Consider the following 19,501-nt stretch of genomic DNA (forward strand, 5'->3'; position numbering starts at 1 on the left):
TTAGTGTAAACACATCTCATAAAAGATCCCTCAGCCCAAATGCCAATTAGCACAAACTTAAGACTCTTAAAAACAAGTCCTAAACTTCCCGAAACAGCCAGGCACTGCAGTTTTTTAGCAAATGAGACTCAAATAGGGCTCATTAGGGTCTACTTTCAGCTGTGGATTAATACACATTTGGTGCTCTGGTGAATATTTACAACAGCAGGATGGTGTATGTGGAATTAACTCAAAATAAACTACATGTCACTCAGTGCAAGTGTGGCTCATTCATGTGATTTTAAGAGATTTGGGGCAACAAAGGAATGCAACTTTGGCTACACAGACAATATATGTTTTGGTTTTGGCCTTTTTTTCTGATAATAAGGAAAATATACAATATCACTCTTATATTTTCAGACTCCTACAGTATGATCTTAACGTAATTTCCCCTAAACATGACTTGGATGCTTTATTTGCCCAAAGATCCTGATGAATCCCTAAACTAGCTTGAAAGTCATAAAAAGACAAACTAATTTTTAAGTAGCTTTTCTGTCTTGAACTGTACTAGCTAATGGGATAAATTTATTTCAGTGTGGCCGAGAGGTTTTTACTCGCTGCATATAAAAATCTGTGGGTGTATATTACAAGCAAATGTTCAATTCAACATATAAAGACTTTCCAATACTGAATAAATCAGTCAGATTGTCCAGTTATTAAAATTTTAGCAGCTGTTTCTAAAAAATGGGAAGTTCACACATTTGTGCTCTTCTGTTTTCTGCAACTACTTTATGATTTCATATTTTTTTCTTTACAAGCCCAAACACATACATACATGGACTTACCAAGAAGGACATTTTCTCTCAAAGAACTATCAAATTTCTCAGAAAAATAAACTACCTGACACATTTGTAAAACAGGATTCACCATATTCTCTGTGTCCTCACACTTTACTAAAGCTCTTTAAAACAGGACTGTAAATAAGTCTAAAATACTTAAAAACAGGACATGTTTTTACAGTGAGGTCATTTTATCAAATGAAAATGTTGTAGATGTTCTGTGCAATTTCAAACTGATTTGCATTTCCTCAACATTGAACCAGAAATATTCTCGATCTTTGGAATCACAGAGATCTTTGCTACAATCAAAACAAAGTACAGTTGATTTGAACAATGATGAGCAGCACAATATTTGTCAGTGGCGTGTCGCTTTTAGGAGATAAAGTCATGCTGGTTTACTTTACTCAAGATAACAGGATAAAGTAAACTTATCGTGTATGCACAACATGTAAGCGCATGGATATAATGTGTCATAAAAGCAGTGATTCAATGATTCTAGGTCTCACTGATTAAGTTCTGCACTTCACCAGACTTCACCGACCTTTACAGACATCTGTAACTCTGTAAATATGTGCATGTGCTTCTGTTTATATGTGCATGATGAGCATTAATGTGTGTTTGTGTGTGTGTGTGTGTGTGTGTGTGTGTTATCAGGACACCCTGACTCCCCTGGCCTGCCTGTCATTAGTATCCAGGCTTCTGTGTTGATTTTAGGACTAAAGATCAATAGCGGCAATATGTCAGCTCTCAAGAGCCTGACAATGAATTACACACGTTTTTAGGCACACAAGCACATGGACACACACACACACACACACACACACACACACACAGATTTTTCCGATAAGTGAAATTCATTATAATGATTTAAGAGTAACAAACAAACTCATTCCACCTACAATCTTACATCAATGTTTCAGAGACAAGCTTCTTGAAATGATAGAATTACATATATACACTGATCAGCCAAAACATTAAAACCACTGACAGGTGAAGTGAACACTGATTATCTTGTAAAAACATCATGACAGACCAAGTACACCCTCTCAGTCACAGTGTACCATGCCACACTGCAAAAACTGCTCCAGAATGGCCCGACAGATCTGACCAAGAGCACTTTGGAGGCCAGGTCGACAGCCTGAGCTCTTTGTCACGTTTCTCGGGCCAGTCCTGAGCAGTTTGTGCTGTGTGGCATTGTGTTGTGCTGAGGGGGTCACTGCTATTGGCAGTGAGGGGGTGTAATTGGTTTTAACAGTGTTTGAGCAGGTGATGTGTGTCAAGTGGTATCCACATAAATGTCAGGATCCAAGTTTTCCCAGCAGAACATTGCACTGTAAGGAACTCAAACTGCAAAGCAAAACACTAAATTAAACATCCGTATTGTCAAACTCTAGATGGTCTTTGTGATCAGTTTCAGGTCTTTTAATAGCTGTTCTCAAGCTGTGCCAGAACCTGGGAATCTGGCCGTCATCATCAGGCCACTCCAGGTACGTCCTGGAGTTCATGACTCTCCGCAGCTTGCAGAACTTTTTGGGGATGGTCTCTTTGTCAATAGGCTCCAACAGAATCAGCACAACTGTGTCGTCATTTTGGTCAAACAGTCTAAAATGGGTGTAATCCAGCTCGTACTTGCACCACTCACTCCTGATGAAATGCTGAGAAAGGACAAACAGAGTTCTGTGACTCTTCTCGATGGCGTCCATGATGTTGTCCAAGATCCAGCCTCCGGGAACAAAGTCTCTCTTGTGGAGGCAGAGCTGGAGAGGAGGCTCGGCCTGCTCCAGCTCTGGGACCAGATATGTTTCAACCCAGCCAGAGTCCATGTCACTGTAGGACACGAAGGCGTCATACTCAAGCTCTCCCTTTTTTAACTTTGGCTTTCTCTTGGCTCTCAGCCAGGCCCAGGTCATCTTCATGTACCACAAAACGCTGAATTTGTGACACAAACCTGCAACAAGCAGAAACACTAGCAGTATGCCTGAGCAGAGTAAAGAAAAAGCTAAAGCTGTGTGGCACTCAAACACCGACAACCTCGCATCTAACGCGCTCTTTCCTCTTGTAGAGTCAGGGGACTCACAGATGTATGACTTGAACTCATCTCCAATTGTGACTCGATGATTAGTCCAGTCAGTCGTCATGAAAGCTACGAAGTCACATGAACAGACAAATGTGTTAGCACCAGCCTCCAGGCTCGTCAGACTATTATAATCATTTAGACTTTTGCTGCTGATTGTATGCAAGTTGTTGTTTTGAATGGAGACAAATACAACACTAGGATATAAACCCCCATCTGGCAAATGACTGATCTTGTTGCCAGAGATGTATAAATCTGTGAGAAAAGGTAGTTCGATGTTGAACACGGTCAAATCGTTGTCTGACAGATCGAGGACACGTAAACTCACAGGCAAACAGGTGGTGACTTTTGTTAAATGTGTTGATGAAAGGTTTAAGAATTGGAGACTTGGTGGCCAGTAACAAATATCAGGCATTTTATGAAATATGTTTCCACTCATGTCAATATTTTTAAGTTCATTTAGTTTGGTGAAGAGCTGGCTGTTGATTGAATGCAGGTAATTCCTGCTGATATTGATGGTTTGCAGAAGCCTAAAATCACTATCGCCATTGCACATGATGTTACTAAGGGCCATATCAGTAATCAAGTTGTCACTGAAGTCCAAATACTCAAGCCTTGTAAGAGTGGCAGCAGATTCACAAGGCAGGAGGTACACCTTGCAGTTCTGCACAGTCACCCTTCGCAACACTGGTAGCAGAGATTCATCGGCAAGTAGAGCTGGGAAGAGGTAAAAAGCAGGGACATCAACGTTTTTCACTACAATAGCCTCCAAATGGCCCAAGCTTGAGGGAAAACTCATGCCACCCGACAATCTTAAGACCAATTTAGAATCTTCTAATGTCAGCATGTTTAATCTGGAGTCTGACATCCAATTCATAAACGCCAAAAAAGCTGAAATCGTCATGACAACATTTTTAAAAATAACACTTGTAGTTCCGCCATGGTATGCCGCTCTAAATGGGGACATATAAGTGTCCTTGGTGAAGCGTGTGTCAGTGAATGTCAGCGTTGTGTTTGGGTGTACAACATCAGACAATATAGTTTCTGCCAGCGCTTGATTTTCCTTAAACAGACCATTCAGACCAAGTGTTACATATTTAACTGGCCCAACTTCTCTCAAACTTCCTCTTTTGTAGTCTTGTAGATTCTTTCCATCAAAAACAACCTCTTCAAGACCACTGAGGCCAGAGAAGTCACTTTTTCTGACAGACTGAAGTTCAGGTCCTCCAAAATATAGGGTCTTTAATTTCTTCAGTGGCTGGAAAAGATTACCTTGACCCAACATTTTATATTCGTTCCCCAAAAGATTTAAGTGCTGAAGAGAAACAAGATTCTCAAACCATCCAGCAGACAACATCTCCAGTTTGTTGAAGGACAAGTCCAACTTCTCCAAATTTGTCAGCGGGACAAATGCTTGCTCATGGATTTTTTGGATGCTGTTGTTATTCATGATCAAAGACCGTAAACTGGCAAATGCTGCAAAGTCATCTTTCATTATTGTCCTCAGTTCGTTGCATGAGAGATCAAGTTGAGTGATGAGCTTCGAAGGGGCCGCAGGGACGGTGGTCAGGTTTTGTCCTGAGCAGTTACAGGATGTTTGTTCACAGCTGTGACACTGTGGTCTGGAGAGTGAGAAGCTTTGATGTATTAGCAGAAGTACAAACGTGAGAAATGTAAAGATTCTCATCTTGATTCCCTATAAAACACAAAAGAAAAGAATCAGGCTTTATCTTGAAAACTGTCCTGCAAGCAATCTCAGAATAAAAAAATACAATTGTTGGCTGAGGCTACAACGATGACATACACATGGTCAGATCTATCAAACTACCCTGACATTATCTGAGATACATATTAAAAAGGCAAATAAACATTATGAATAAGACAGATGCTGTCTGACTTCCCCCCTAAAGGCATTTTGGGTAATTACAACAGATAACAGTAATATTTTTCTTGGGAAATACAGTTGCATTCATCATTTGTTTCACTACAATATGGGTCTTTTTCACAGCAGACATTTTGACTTATCATAGTAGGAAAAGTAAAGGTGCTTCTGATGATATTAAATATGGCTCTGTTCTATTTAAATATCCCATAAGACATGAAAATGTGACAGAGGGTATGTTTACATGCACACTATTCCACCATTATTTGAAATATGACAATATTCTGAATTTGACGCCCAGCATGTAAGCAACATAAGCCCGATATCCCAAATCAGGTCTTATTATGAAAGTAGCATCTTCAGGTAGAGACGTGGGATATGCTGGTATTATTCAGGTTTTAGAAACATCCTTTGGCTATGTATCGAGTGTGTTGCGAAAATGCATCTCAGCTGGGGTTTTAAACCACAATTTGTGATTCACGGCAACTTACCTGTTTACGTTTGTTGTCATGGACGCCTTGTAAACAAACCAAGGAAATTAGCCAACAGGTTATAAGCTTGGCACTGAGATGCAAGATTCGTGGTCAGACAAAGAAACACACCTACTTTTAAACATTATGACAGTCTTGGATATTGACAGGTTAGTATCGAAATGCCAACCTTTTCAAGAAGGTGGTTGAAGGAATGAAGGAGGGAGGCTGTGTTCACACAGTCGAACTAGTCTGCTGCTAGTGGAAAAAAAATTCCGAAAGAATCCCGGCACAAGTAACGGCAATTCCACTGTCCATATTTTCACGTGATAAAGGACATGTTAGAGCATGTTAATTGGAGTATACCTGGCTGAATGTAAACAGGAATATTAGTAGAATATTCATTTCCATTAGCCACGTAAACAGCTCAGTAGGAATATTGTTCTTTTTCGGAATAAAGGTAAAACACGTAATATTTTGTGCATGTAAATTTGGTCCCTGAGCCAGACTGCACAGTACTAGGACCATAAATGGAAACCAGCTATCACTAATTTTATCATTTACATTGTGATTTTTCTGCTGTGACATGTCAAAATGTCCCCTGGAAAGAGGCCAATAATGGAGGTAAAAGCATGTCACAAAACTTTTTTAAGTAAAATGGCACCTGCTTCACAGGTGTCCAGTTACTAGAAAATAATTCACACCTGCCACCCAGTCAGAATTGGTAATTTTATGTGTCTCAATTGCTAAAAAAAACATACATTATCTTACATCTTGTAATACTAACATATTTCTTTGGATACAGTTGTTTCTGTATCTAAATGATGTATCAGTGTGAATTTCAAAAGGAATTGCAATATTATATTTAGAAGTTTCTACCATTTACAAAATGTCAGATTGATTAATTTGTGTCTTTTAATACATCATTTGAATACATTAAAAACAACAATGTGAAATAGCTTTTTAAAATCTATTATCAAACACTGAAAACACCTATAGTAACTGCAGCAGCACACTCCACAGTCCATGAAGCCTGATAGAAGACTGAAAATAAAGTAAAAATACCTTCGTGAGTCTCCGTGTTACACTTACAGTTGAAGTATCCTCTTCTTCGGCACAATCGTGACTTGACAGAAGGATGTATTCAATGATTTAAGTGTTTCCTGCTTCACTAGTTATAGCCTGCCACAAATTAGGAAGTACAATGACAGAAATAATTTCCTGGCAGGGAGAGGTTCACAGGGAGGTTGTTGATTTCTTTGGTCTCACATTTCGGTTGCATGTAGAGCTGACAGAGGTTGTCACGTGACGGATGGGCAGCCAGCTTTTGTTTGAACAAAAATACACTACTCAAAAAATGAAGGGAACACTTAACCGTCACAGTATAACACCAAGTCAGCTGAACTTCAGGGATATCAGTGATCACAAGTGATTGTGAATCAGTTTCAGCTGCATTGGTGCAAACAAAAGTGACAAAAGGTGCAAAGGAGAGGCAAAAGTAAGACAACCTCCAAAGAGGGAATGGTTTTACATGTGGTGGTCACAGACAGTCGCTCTCTCCTTATCCTTCCTGACTGATTCTTCTCTAATTTTGTGTTCTGCTCGCATCCTTGTCACCAAGGACCTGCAGCCCAATCAGGTTACACAGGTAGTCCAGCTCCTCTAGGATGGCATATGCTGTTTGCTGTGTCTCCCAGCACAGTGTTAAGAGCATGGAGGAGATACCAGGAGACTGGCCGTTACATAAGAGCTGGACAGGGCCGTAGAAGGGCATCAACCCAGAAGCAGGACCGGTATCTGCTCCTTAGAGCGAGGAGGAACAGGAGGAGCACTGCCAGACCCCTACAAAATGACCTCCAGCAGGCTACTGGTGTGCATGTTTCTGACAAAACTGTCAGAAACAGACTCCATGAGGGTGGCATGAGGGCCTGACGTCCTCTAGTGGGACCTGTGCTCACAGTCCAGAACCGTGCAGCTCGACTGGCATTCACCACAGAACACCAGAATTGGCAGGTCCGCCATTGGTGCCCTGTTCTCCTGACAGATGAGAGCAGGTTCACACTGAGCACATGTGACAGGCGTGACAGAATCTGGAGACACTGTGGTGAATATTATGCTGCCTGTAACATCATCCAGCATGACCGGTGCGGCGTCAGTGATGGTCTGGGGAGGCATATTCTTGGAGGGTTGCACAGACCTCCATGTCATAGACAACTGTATCCTGACTGCTGTTAGGTACCGGGATGAAATCTTCAGAGCGATTGTCAGACCTTACGCTGGTGCAGTGGGCCCTGGGTTCCTCCTGGTGCAGGACAATATGGGCCTAGTGCGGCCAGAGTGTGTCGGCAGTTCCTGGATGCGAAGGCACTGATGCTGTTGACTGGCCCTCCCGTCCCCCTGACCTAAATCCATTTTAAGCACCTATGGGACATCATGTATCGGTGCATCTGAAGCTGCCAAGTGCCACCACAGACTGTCCAGGAGCTTACTGATGCCCTGACCCAGGTCTGGGAGGAGATCCCCCAGGAAACCATTCACCTACTCATCGGGAGCATGCCCAGACGTTGTCAGGAATCCATACAGACTCGCGGGGGTCGTACACACGATCCACAAGTTGGATCAGCCTGCGATTTAAATTTTTTTACTTGATTTTCGGTGTGATTTTGAATCCAGCCCTCAGCAGGTTGACAATTTTGGTTTCCACTGACTGTTTTTATGTCATTTTGTTCTTAACAAATTATACAATGTACATCAGTTAAGACTTTCAACTTGAATAATTCATTGATCAAGATCTGATGTGATTTAAGTGTTGTCTATTTTTTTGAGTTGTGTATTTATGCAAAAACACTTGCCAGAAACAATAAAAAAAAAACTTAGGTGAGCGCTTCTTGCGTTGTGGCTGGGAGAAAAAACATAAACCAGCTTCACTTATCAAGTAAGATACATCAGTTAGACCCTGTAGATGTGGATGTAAATTTGTCTGTTTAAAGATTTGCCAAATGAGAGCTGGGAGAGGCTCAGAGCCAACCTGACTCTGCAGAGGGAAAATGGGTACACAACTGATAGATGCATGTGCACAGTATTCAAGCTGAAACTAGCTCTATCTGATCATCAAAAGCACTTGATTGGTGCGGGCATTTTCCCAAGCAACAAGGTGAGTCCAAGTATCACTGGAAATAATACTGAACCCACATTGCTCCCGCTGGCTCTGCCATCGGTGCGTGAGCATCTTTAAATGTTGAACTGAGCAACAGGTGGCTCCTTGTATGATAGTCTCAGCCATCAGTGTATGCATGTGTGTGAACGTGTGTATGTAACAAGTAATGTAAAAGCGCTGAGTGGTCAGAAGAGCCAGAGAAAGGTGCTTTACAAGTGCAAGTCCATTTACTAAAGCATGTTTTTTCTTTTGTTTCTAACAACAGGGCAAAAGACTGGTGATGCTCGTCAGTCTAGGACAAGACTCAATATTTCAACTACTTTCCTTGATCAACACTTGTTGGTTTAAAAAAAGGATCTGCAGATCAAATAGCCAGTTTGCTAGTTTACAACAAATACAAATTTCAACTCTAAATATTTGAATATACTGTTGTGGTCTTTGAAGGAACTCTACAATCACCATACAGAGAACATCACATCAAATTTGGGAAATATAGGTCCGAAAGTAGGGACTTTACCACTTTCTACAAAATGGGAAATTTGGGGTTTGTTTCTGAAACTTGTTTTTCCTTCTTTCGTAATTTAGTTTTGGGAATATTTTCACACACACACCACACACACACAGATGACAAGCTGCGGCTTGAGGGGCAGGGGTGAAGAAGAATGAAAAGGGAACCAGCTGCATGTGCTGATGTATACAGTTTTGTAGCATGTGGGGCAGCCTGCATCATGTTTTCTACACAGCCTTTAAGGCAAAAGCTTTAAATCTTATGACGATTAGGATTAGGAATATGACAAAACGCTTTGAAAAATGACAGTAATAGTCAAAGGGTGCAGACAGAAAGAGAGAGTGGTAGAGGCAGATAAATTTAAATGCTACATTCTGTTATTCAATAAAAACTGATGTGTTGTTCAAGTACAAAACCTTTTTTTTTTATTTTCTATGATCAAAACTGCAAAACATCTAGAAAAATATACAACAAATCAACCTTTCACAACATTTAACATTTGAAAATGGGAACATAAAAGAGAAGGAATATTCACATTTTCCCCATTAATGATAAAAGAACATTCATTTTTATTTCCTTTCTTTTACATATCAATGTTTTATATGTTTGCAATTATTGTTTAAGGTCTGCCGCTTTGTTTTTGTTTTTATAAATTTATTTCAAACGTCTCCACAGTAGCCAGAGTCGTTGGAGAGTTGTGAGTTGGAGCTGCGGTTGGACGAAGAGTTCCATATGTCCAGGTTCATGTGCGGGCCAAATGGGTTGAAGCTGGAGTACTGGATCGGAGCGCACGTCGCCTCTTGCTCTCGGCTGAAGGGAGAATGAGGCGGGGTGACGGGGGACACGGGGGACATCGGGGGACATCGCTCAGGCTGGAAGTGGCTCTGGTAGGGCTCGCTCTGGGGCGTCCAGATGGATCCAAACAGACTGGACATGGGGGAGAGGCTGCGGGTACCCGAGAAGTATGGCTGTGGAGGACAGACATCGAGAGGTAATGTTAGCTGTAAAGCCACTTTATCTGAGATACTGAAGCTGCTTTGTGTGCTGTCTAAAATGTTATACATCAATGACGTTTTCTAACCTTACCTGTCACTGTGCTCTGCTACCACTGGCCACTTTGCTGTCTGTTCCCTGCAGTGATGACCTAGCTGGTTTCTCTGCTTCTTATTTTAATCTCTCCTTTTCTGCTAAAATGAAATGACCTTCCTGCTCTGTTTTTTTTCTGCATCCTCAGAAAACACAGATCATCTTTATGGTTGAGACCCTGTTCAATTCCAGCTTTGTCTGTCCTGTCCATTTCTAGACTGTCACACTCTCAAGTAGAGCTTTGGCTCTCTGTCCAACCCCGACTGGGACTGACCCGACCCGTCAGGTTCAGGTCAGGCTGGGCTATAATTTATCAATATTCCTCTGGGTTGAGTTCCCTGTGTTTTTTTTTGTTTAAATATACATATATATTTTTTAATGAAACCAGCAGTTCTTTCTCTGAATCAAGAGGGAAACAGCGAGAAAGAGGCTGCAAGGTAACTTGGTTGGCAGTGTTTGCCTCTGCTCCCCAGCAGTGAGAGAGACGTGCCTAACATCAGCATGGACTGCTGAGCTCATCTAAAGATGGCGATGCACAGAGGGGTGCAGCCCATTCTGCAAAACCTGTTGTGCACAAGATGCAAAGCGCTGATGACAGACTATTGAAATACCAGATGGAAAAGAGGAAGGATAAATGTTGGAAGGAAACACATCAGCTCTTAGCTTGTATTAAGTGTTTTTATGAACCTTAGCTCATTTTTTATTTCATGTAATAAACGTTAAGATATTAAAATACAAAATATAATAATATATAAAATATAATATTATCATATTATTCTTTTTTACAGTAGAAATTCTTTTTTTTTTTTTTTTGGATTGGGCACAGGCCCAAAACTGCCATGGTTATGCAGCTTCATGTAGGGTTGGCCTGTTTTTTTGACCCAATCAAAGCTCTACTCTCAAGAGGCAAAAATACCATAAAATAATAATAATATTCAGGAATAATTATAATAATAAAAAAACAAACTACAGCCTTGGAACCTGTCTACTATAACCTGACTCAAATATGAAAGAATACAGAAATATTTTTCTACATGTATTCTCAAGACACTTCAAGTAGACTTAATGCTGCTTGTATTACTCCTAAGTTAAATCTGCATTTTCTTGTGCAGTTATTTTATGTAGCTTTGGATGAAAGTAATCATAGTTAAATGTCATCACAGTTTTACATCACAGACACTGGAACTTTGAGGCAGATTTTTGAGACCAGTGTTTGGGGGTAAAAAAATTCACACAAATAAAAATAAAAGTTTTTAAAAATCAGATACTAGCCTTCTCTTCTTTTAAACACAAAAATATAACTATTTTTTCAGCACAAACTGTTTTGAATAGAATACATCATTGTTGGTTAAAGTTCCCATGAAATCAAAAATACATTTTCCCAGTTTTAATCTTGCGCCCTATGTGAATTCCATTTACATCCCAAAATTAGTATCAGAGCATTTTTACATCAAAATCCCTGCCTTTCCTCTTCCTGTTAAACCTCATGTGTGTTTGATGACACTGACAGTTCATCCGTTCAAATGAGACTTTTGACGGCTAACTTCCAACGCAAAACAACGTAACAAAGGTCTAATTCATTCATCTGTCCCTCGTCCCTGATCTAATGATGAGGGAGGTGTATGCGGAGCCAACAGACTTATTAGCACAAGCCTATGGCATTTTATGTTGTATAAATTAGCCTAGCAACGAGTGGAGATTTCCTCTGCTATGAAGCCAGGATAAAATATAATAATAAAAAGGTACACCTGCAGCTTATTAGGACATGTATGTGTTGAAGTTTCTTTTTGCACTTGTGCTTAAATACACACAGACACTGACATACTGTAATTTTGATAAAGCACACTCAACTGTGCAAAATTGACAGCTGTACAAAAAAGGAGAAGCAGCAAACGAAGGAGAAGTTTATGAAAACACATTCAGTAAGGCTGAGTCTATTAAAGCAGATGTTCTTGTTCCTCATTTCTGTTCTGACAGCAGAGTGATCAAAGTATAAGAGCAGATTACTTCCTCAAATGTTCTACGAATCACAACAGAGGAGCCACTGGTGTCTTCAGTTACTGTGTGAGTGTGTACTTCATGTTACACACTCACGTACCTGTCTTGTTGCAGTTTCACAAAGTACACTGCCTCTTCAGGGCAGGAATTTCATGCCATTATTGCTTCTGGGATGTCTGAATGCTGTCTATAATCGCAAAGTGGAGCAGAGTGATACTTCTGTCGTTTGGTTCTCTGTAAAAACGCCCTGTAAGTCTTCTGATACAGCAAAAATGTTACTATGTCAGTGCATGTGGGCCTGTGGTCACATTGTAATCACAGATCTATCAGTTGTGTAAGCAACCGTAAATCATCACTGTTTCCTTCAAGCACCTGTTTAATGTTTATGGTCAAGCATTATAGTGGCACTGGTGTAACTTTCAACAATGCTGTATGTAACTCTGCAGGTAATAATATATTAAAATAAAATGGTATGCTTTTAAAAATTTGCATTTTTATGTTAAAAAAGTTTGTTAAAACAAGTTGGACTGAACTTCACCAGTAAAGTTGACACTGCACTTAAATACAGCACTATTAACCACTAACACAACATAATTAATTTTGCATGATTCTGTCCTGACTTATTTATGTCATCTCATATTGGAATAATGTCTGCAACGTTCTCTTCCGAAATTGGCTTTGGGAGAAGATATCAAAAATGTTCAAGTCAAAAGTCACGAGTCATTGGTGTTAAAGTCCAAGTTGAGTTACGAGTCCTTCTAGAGTTTGTCAAGTTGAGTCCGAAGTCATCAAATTTGTTACTCGTATCTGACTCCTGTTCCCCACTCCTCCACCTACCAACCCAAAGTGTTGGTATTTGGCAACGTGGGCGTGAGACTCAACAATAAGCTCTTTCTATCCAGAGTTACAGCACAAGTGTTATTTCTCAGTGTTTCTCCATTTACACCATAATTTTAACCGTCAAAATAAATCCCCTGCAACTTTCACCACATCCTGTACATCGATATTTAAATATAATTGTGCAATGCTTGGAAAAATGAACTTCTCTTCTTATTAAGTTCGGGAACTGAAACTAAATTAGCACAGATTACGAAATGCAAAGCGTGCTGTGGCCGTTGAAAGAAAATAAATGTCAGTTCGGCTTATCCCGATGCTCTTTCTGACCTGGACAATGCTGCATTTAGCCATACATTTTGTTTGTGTTTTGTTTAGGCACTGTAGAGAGATCAGTAAGTGTTTCCAGGACACTGTCTGGGTAAGGACATGCACAATGGACCACAGGTTTTCTTCTCTGCTCCAATCAGCAACATGTGTTTGCTCACAGCACCTCACTGTGCCACATATGTTCTTCAGTGAAATAAGCATTTCACCTGTTTTGATCTGCCTCTCAAATAATCAAGATAAAGAATTTTTAAGAACTGGAGTCAAGAAGCAAAAGTGGAATCAGAGCCAGAACTGTTGAAATCCAAACAATCGGAATCGAGCCTGGGCCGCTGCAGAGGACTTAGCTTATGTGAGGCGCACTCACTACCAGGTGATTCAGGGCATGGGCACTTTGAGCTATCTGCAAGGTGTCACCACAATGTGTGAGTCAGATCCACTCCTCACTCCTCTACAGCTCCACCCTTTTGTCCAAATATGGTCACTTTTAGCTCCAAAAATTACAGATGGCAAATATAATCTGCAGATAAATTGTTCATGAAAATACTCATTGGTCGCAGCCCAACAACCTGGCTCTAAATTTACTCCCCCTCACTATGATAAATAATGTTCAGCTGCAGCGGAGAGCAGCCCTATTGCCCAGTTGTGTTTAGCCCATTTGAGTTTAGTATAGTGACTCCTCACCTTGCTACCCACACAGGCTGCTGTGTCCCAGGTTGAGGGCGATTCCTGATGCTGTTCCTCACTCCAGCTGCTCTGATTGGCGTGTGCATTCTGGGCCTCCTGACCAGGAAAACCACTTGGAAACGTTCCGTTACCTACGAGATGATCAGAGCAAAGAAATGCTGAACTTGAATCCAGAGAACCTTTACAGAAGCAGAGTCAATGATGGTTCCAGTAACAGTTGTCACCTAATGTAATAATAGGACAGAGTGATATAACTGGGTAAAGGTAAAAGAAAACTGCATTGTACCTATGTAGTTGCTGTCCTCACAGTAGGTGTAGGGACCGTTGCAATGGCTGTTGGCATTATTCCAAGTAAACCTGCAGGAAACAAGGAAACATTTGATGCGACGGTTTTAACAGGAACAGACTGAACTGCAACACTGAAACGCAAAGACACATTACTGTAGGACTGGGAAGGTAAATATTCAAACTGTAGACCAGTATCAGTAACCATGTCAGGACGGAGCTAAAGTGCCTTACTAATAAAACTATTTGTAGCTGTTAGGAGTGCTGCTTAGACAGAGGGGTGAAGTGACATAAAAGTTACTGAGTTTTGAGATGAATACACACATTTACCCCAACCTAGAGATTAACATTCAAAAGTTATTTTAATTTCTTCTATTTTACTTTGGTCACAAAAAGAGGAACAATTTACTGTCCAGTTTTTGGACACAAACTCATTTTCCTCCCATGTTTAGATAGGAGGAGGAAGAAGAAGAAGAAGAAGAAGAAGAAGAAGAAGAAGAAGAAGAAGCCCACAAAAAAATATGTATTTAGAGCCCAATGAAACGCTGTTGCGGCAAACCTTAACTAACAACTTCTGTCTTTCACCTCCAGAGGACACAACAACACTCAACTACATTTGGAGTCCTGGCTCATCGGCTCGTCATTTACTTTGTCCGTCGGCTGTTTGGTGCTGAATTTGTCATTAAAATTAAACCCTTGACTCAGTGTTTATTATAACAAACCTGCATTCAAGCACCTACCCATTGTATGAGGCGGTGGTTGCTGGCTGAGGTATGTAGGGCAGAGCTTCGGGGGTGTTGTATCTGAACTCATTGGTGAGAGGGATGGATGGAGCTGACCATGTTTCTTCAGGCAAATACTGACCTGTCAGATCTGAGGGAGCACACAGCAACATGAATCAGAGGTAATGCTCAAACCACCTTTGTTGAAGACATGGACAGGTCTTTGTTTCAGGCTATAAAAACTAAGTATGTATTTATGAATGTCTTTACCCATGTTGCGGTCTACTCCTGCAGCAACAGCAGCAAAACTTGGGGCAAAGCTGGATGCTGTGGGATCTGGGCTTTGGCACATATCTTTGTGGTACAAGCTGTTCATGCTAAACAGAGAGAAAGCACAAGTTACAAGTCGAACAGAGAAGAGATAAAAACACATTTTTATATTTTCCATAAGTTCCCTTCAAACAAAACAAATTATAATCAGACTTTCTTCATCAGTGGCCTGGTCATGGTGCAAACAGGATATAAAGAAACAGCAGACTTTAATCTTTGGCTTACAAACTTTAGTAAAATCCAGTTGTGTGTTTCTGTGTGTGTGTGTGTGTGTGTGTGTGTGTTTGCTGAGGTACCTGAGAGCCTTGTAGTTTGTATTCATGGTCTGGTAGCAGTCTCTCTCTACTGGGTAGACGCCGTACTGCATGGATTCCCCTGTAAAAACCAACATATCTGTCAAAATAATGTAACTGACCCTTCTCATCTGTTACAGCTGCAGTCTGGTTTTCGTAATGATGCAGCAAAATTATGGAACTTAATAGTATATTAATAGTCCTGGTTTTCCTCGTTAAGGTAGTGGACACGTTCCTCACTTTTTCTAGATGAGGTAGTGCAGGCATGCGTCCGGGCATTGGGGTCTTTGTCTCCCTCCATGCTGCTGGCGCTGCTCCAGCTGCCCCAGCTCCCTCTGCTGGCCCTCACACTGCCTGATGAGCTGCCGGAGTCCGAGCCCGACTCACACACTCCACCACCGCGCCGATCTGTAGCACACTTCCTTCGAGTACGAGAAGGACACACACCTGCCGGACATCAACGAGGCCAGAGAGATTAAAATTAAGTGTTGGGTTATTATTGAGTGAAGCTGCAGATAGGTGTGACAGGTCGGGATGTAAATTGAGAACCGGTTCCAGTGCGACATGTTTTTCTGACAGTTACCGAGGGTAGATATCCCTTTGTATCAACAGCGCATGCAGGCAGGCTTAGCAGATATTTTTCTTTTACTGAGAAAACGTAAATAAATGTACAAATATTATTTTTTTAATCCATTTTAGATGAGGACAGACAGACCAGTGCTGCAGCTAGCTCTCGGGCCATAGCATGTTAAGACTCAGAGATAATAAAACAGTTGCACTGATGCTGAAAACCTGTGTAGGCCTACCTTTTCCCCCACAGAAAATTAATCAGGAATCAATAAGGGAACTGATAAAGAACTAGACTGATAAGCAGCAGAATCTGTAATGGCATTAAAACACTTTCAATTCCCATCCCTATGACAGATAAGAACGACACCCACCGTTCTGTTTGAGGGGGCTCTCAACACTCAGTCCAGGCTTTGGTGCTTCTGATTTTAAGCCATTGCAGCAGCGGTTCCTGTTGCGGGGTCCACTGGCAATGCGCTCACCTGTTTTCCAATCAGGTTCTTTCTCCCTCTCTGGTATCACTACTACATTGTGCTCAGGAGCACTAGGGAAAAAAATCAGACATAAACAACAAATCTTACCTTACTGTTTGGAGCTTTTCAACACTGTTTGTCAAGAAATATCAGAATAAATGTAAATGGATTAATGGATAAAATACAGGTAAGGTGAAGTTTACCTGGAGACATGTTCTGTCTTCCTGCGACTCCTCTTTCCCTTATTACTTCCTGGTGCAGCGCCAGCCTCTGCACTCTGTGCTTTCTTTTTCTGGCCTTTGCAGTCTTCTCTCAGCTGCAGACAGAAAAGAATAAAGTAATAATGTTTTTTTAATGAGAACCATCAGCTTTATAAGGTTTGGATATTTAACTGAATACAAACATAGGAAATTTCAGCTCCTTCCTTACCTCCCTTTCAGAACTGTCCCTTTTCTCAGAGTCGATCTTCTCTGCATAGTGCTCAGTGCAGCTCTTCTCTACAGGGCTGCACACTAACAGGCCGGGTCTAGGTCCTGGACCCACTGTGACGTTATCTGGGAAACCAGCAGGCATTTCCATGGGAAACATAACTGCTGCTGGCACTCTCTCTCCTATAGTGCTGTGGGCGTCTTCTTTATAATCTGAAGGTGTCTTTTTATCCAGCTCACTGATGAAAGTTGGTTCGTTGTTGTTGCAGACATCGGGGTCTGGGGTCAGGGGAGGGTCTGGTGTCAGGTCCTCGTGCTCTTCATCCACGGTCACAGCACCAGACGAGGCTGTGGATGAGCTCGACTTGTACTTGGTGTAATAGAGTGAAACCTTGTGTTTCTTTTGCGGCTGGGATGTGGTGGTTAAGGAGCCTCTCTTTGAGGATGACTGTGGACGTGAGGCAGGGCTGTTGGCCAAGGCTGGGGAGCCACGCCCCTTACCTTTGTCAGAGGTGTGACAGGTGTCCACATAGCTCTTACAGCTGCCCTTTGTTTTACTGCACAAACAAGACACAGAAATGACAAGGTATTTGAATGTGCTTGCAGAATTTGTCTTCATGCAAATAGTTAACAGTCTCTACACCATGTATCAAAACTACAGAAAAACACTGGACATACTTTACTCCGTTGGGTGTGATATTATTGACGGAGTCGTTATCCCGGGACAGGACAGAGTTGTGGTTGCTTCTGATGCTGGGTGAGGAGAACTCACTCAGGATATACTGGGCCTGATGGAAGGCCATCAGACACACACCGAACAGAGAGAAGCTGAAAAACAAACAGATACAACAGATAACGTGTTACACTTCCCATGCCCACAACAAAACTACAAAAATGATAATGACTTACTACAGTGAGTAGTTCAACTAATATTAAAATGATCTTTTTTGTGGGCGCCGGTGGCTTAGTGGTAGAGCAGGCGCCCCATATACAAGGCTGTTGCCGCAGCGGCCCGGGTTCGACTCTAGCCCGTGGCCCTTTGCTGCATGTCACCCCCCCCCCCCCCCTCCCCCCCCCCTATATATATATACAGTACAGGCCAAAAGTTTGGACACACCTTCTCATTCAATGCGTTTTCTTTATTTTCATGACTATTTACATTGTAGATTCTCACTGAAGGCATCAAAACTATGAATGAACACATGTGGAGTTATGTACTTAACAAAAAAAGGTGAAATAACTGAAAACATGTTTTATATTCTAGTTTCTTCAAAATAGCCACCCTTTGCTCTGATTACTGCTTTGCACACTCTTGGCATTCTCTCCATGAGCTTCAAGAGGTAGTCACCTGAAATGGTTTCCACTTCACAGGTGTGCCTTATCAGGGTTAATTAGTGGAATTTCTTGCTTTATCAATGGAGTTGGGACCATCAGTTGTGTTGTGCAGAAGTCAGGTTAATACACAGCCGACAGCCCTATTGGACAACTGTTAAAATTCATATTATGGCAAGAACCAATAAGCTAACTAAAGAAAAACGAGTGGCCATCATTACTTTAAGAAATGAAGGTCAGTCAGTCCGGAAAATTGCAAAAACTTTAAATGTGTCCCCAAGTGGAGTCGCAAAAACCATCAAGCGCTACAACCAAACTGGCACACATGAGGACCGACCCAGGAAAGGAAGACCAAGAGTCACCTCTGCTTCTGAGGATAAGTTCATCCGAGTCACCAGCCTCAGAAATTGCAAGTTAACAGCAGCTCAGATCAGAGACCAGATGAATGCCACACAGAGTTCTAGCAGCAGACCCATCTCTAGAACAACTGTTAAGAGGAGACTGCGCGAATCAGGCCTTCATGGTCAAATAGCTGCTAGGAAACCACTGCTAAGGAGAGGCAACAAGCAGAAGAGATTTGTTTGGGCCAAGAAACACAAGGAATGGACATTAGACCAGTGGAAATCTGTGCTTTGGTCTGATGAGTCCAAATTTGAGATCTTTGGTTCCAACCGCCGTGTCTTTGTGAGACGCAGAAAAGGTGAACGGATGGATTCCACATGCCTGGTTCCCACTGTGAAGCATGGAGGAGGAGGTGTGATGGTGTGGGGGTGTTTTGCTGGTGACACTGTTGGGGATTTATTCAAAATTGAAGGCACACTGAACCAGCATGGCTACCACAGCATCCTGCAGCGACATGCCATCCCATCCGGTTTGCGTTTAGTTGGACGATCATTTATTTTTCAACAGGACAATGACCCCAAACACACCTCCAGGCTGTGTAAGGGCTATTTGACCAAGAAGGAGAGTGATGGAGTGCTGCGGCAGATGACCTGGCCTCCACAGTCACCGGACCTGAACCCAATCGAGATGGTTTGGGGTGAGCTGGACCGCAGAGTGAAGGCAAAGGGGCCAACAAGTGCTAAACACCTCTGGGAACTCCTTCAAGACTGGTGGAAAACCATTTCAGGTGACTACCTCTTGAAGCTCATGGAGAGAATGCCAAGAGTGTGCAAAGCAGTAATCAGAGCAAAGGGTGGCTGTTTTGAAGAAACTAGAATATAAAATATG

The 19,501-nt window shown here is 41.7% G+C and overlaps 2 protein-coding genes across 3 annotated transcripts in view; both read right to left on the reverse strand.

The window, feature by feature from the left end:
- Window positions 1-6: 6 nt before the first annotated feature.
- LOC117254631 (toll-like receptor 2) lies at window positions 7-6,635 on the reverse strand. The gene is made up of 2 exons (XM_078166162.1): window positions 6,310-6,635; window positions 7-4,588 (listed from the first exon to the last, which is right to left on the reverse strand). The coding sequence occupies exon 2, from the start codon at window positions 4,577-4,579 to the stop codon at window positions 2,186-2,188; it is 2,394 nt and encodes a 797-aa protein (XP_078022288.1). The 5' UTR covers window positions 4,580-4,588; window positions 6,310-6,635; the 3' UTR covers window positions 7-2,185.
- Window positions 6,636-9,311: 2,676 nt separating this feature from the next.
- Window positions 9,312-19,501, reverse strand: part of tmem131l (transmembrane 131 like) — a 40,377-nt gene continuing 30,187 nt past the window's right edge. For both annotated transcript variants that reach the window (XM_033624367.2, XM_033624366.2), the window contains exons 24-34: window positions 17,618-17,767; window positions 16,941-17,496; window positions 16,715-16,827; window positions 16,413-16,582; window positions 15,712-15,918; window positions 15,475-15,553; window positions 15,119-15,225; window positions 14,867-14,999; window positions 14,128-14,198; window positions 13,839-13,972; window positions 9,312-9,877 (exon numbers count right to left, since the gene is read on the reverse strand). In XM_033624367.2, coding sequence (XP_033480258.1) covers window positions 9,569-9,877; window positions 13,839-13,972; window positions 14,128-14,198; window positions 14,867-14,999; window positions 15,119-15,225; window positions 15,475-15,553; window positions 15,712-15,918; window positions 16,413-16,582; window positions 16,715-16,827; window positions 16,941-17,496; window positions 17,618-17,767 — 2,029 coding nt within the window. In that variant the 3' untranslated portion in view covers window positions 9,312-9,568. The remainder of the gene's footprint in view (window positions 9,878-13,838; window positions 13,973-14,127; window positions 14,199-14,866; window positions 15,000-15,118; window positions 15,226-15,474; window positions 15,554-15,711; window positions 15,919-16,412; window positions 16,583-16,714; window positions 16,828-16,940; window positions 17,497-17,617; window positions 17,768-19,501) is intronic.

The sequence above is a fragment of the Epinephelus lanceolatus genome, chromosome 3 (assembly GCF_041903045.1).
Source record: "Epinephelus lanceolatus isolate andai-2023 chromosome 3, ASM4190304v1, whole genome shotgun sequence".
Classification (NCBI taxonomy): domain Eukaryota; kingdom Metazoa; phylum Chordata; class Actinopteri; order Perciformes; family Serranidae; genus Epinephelus; species Epinephelus lanceolatus.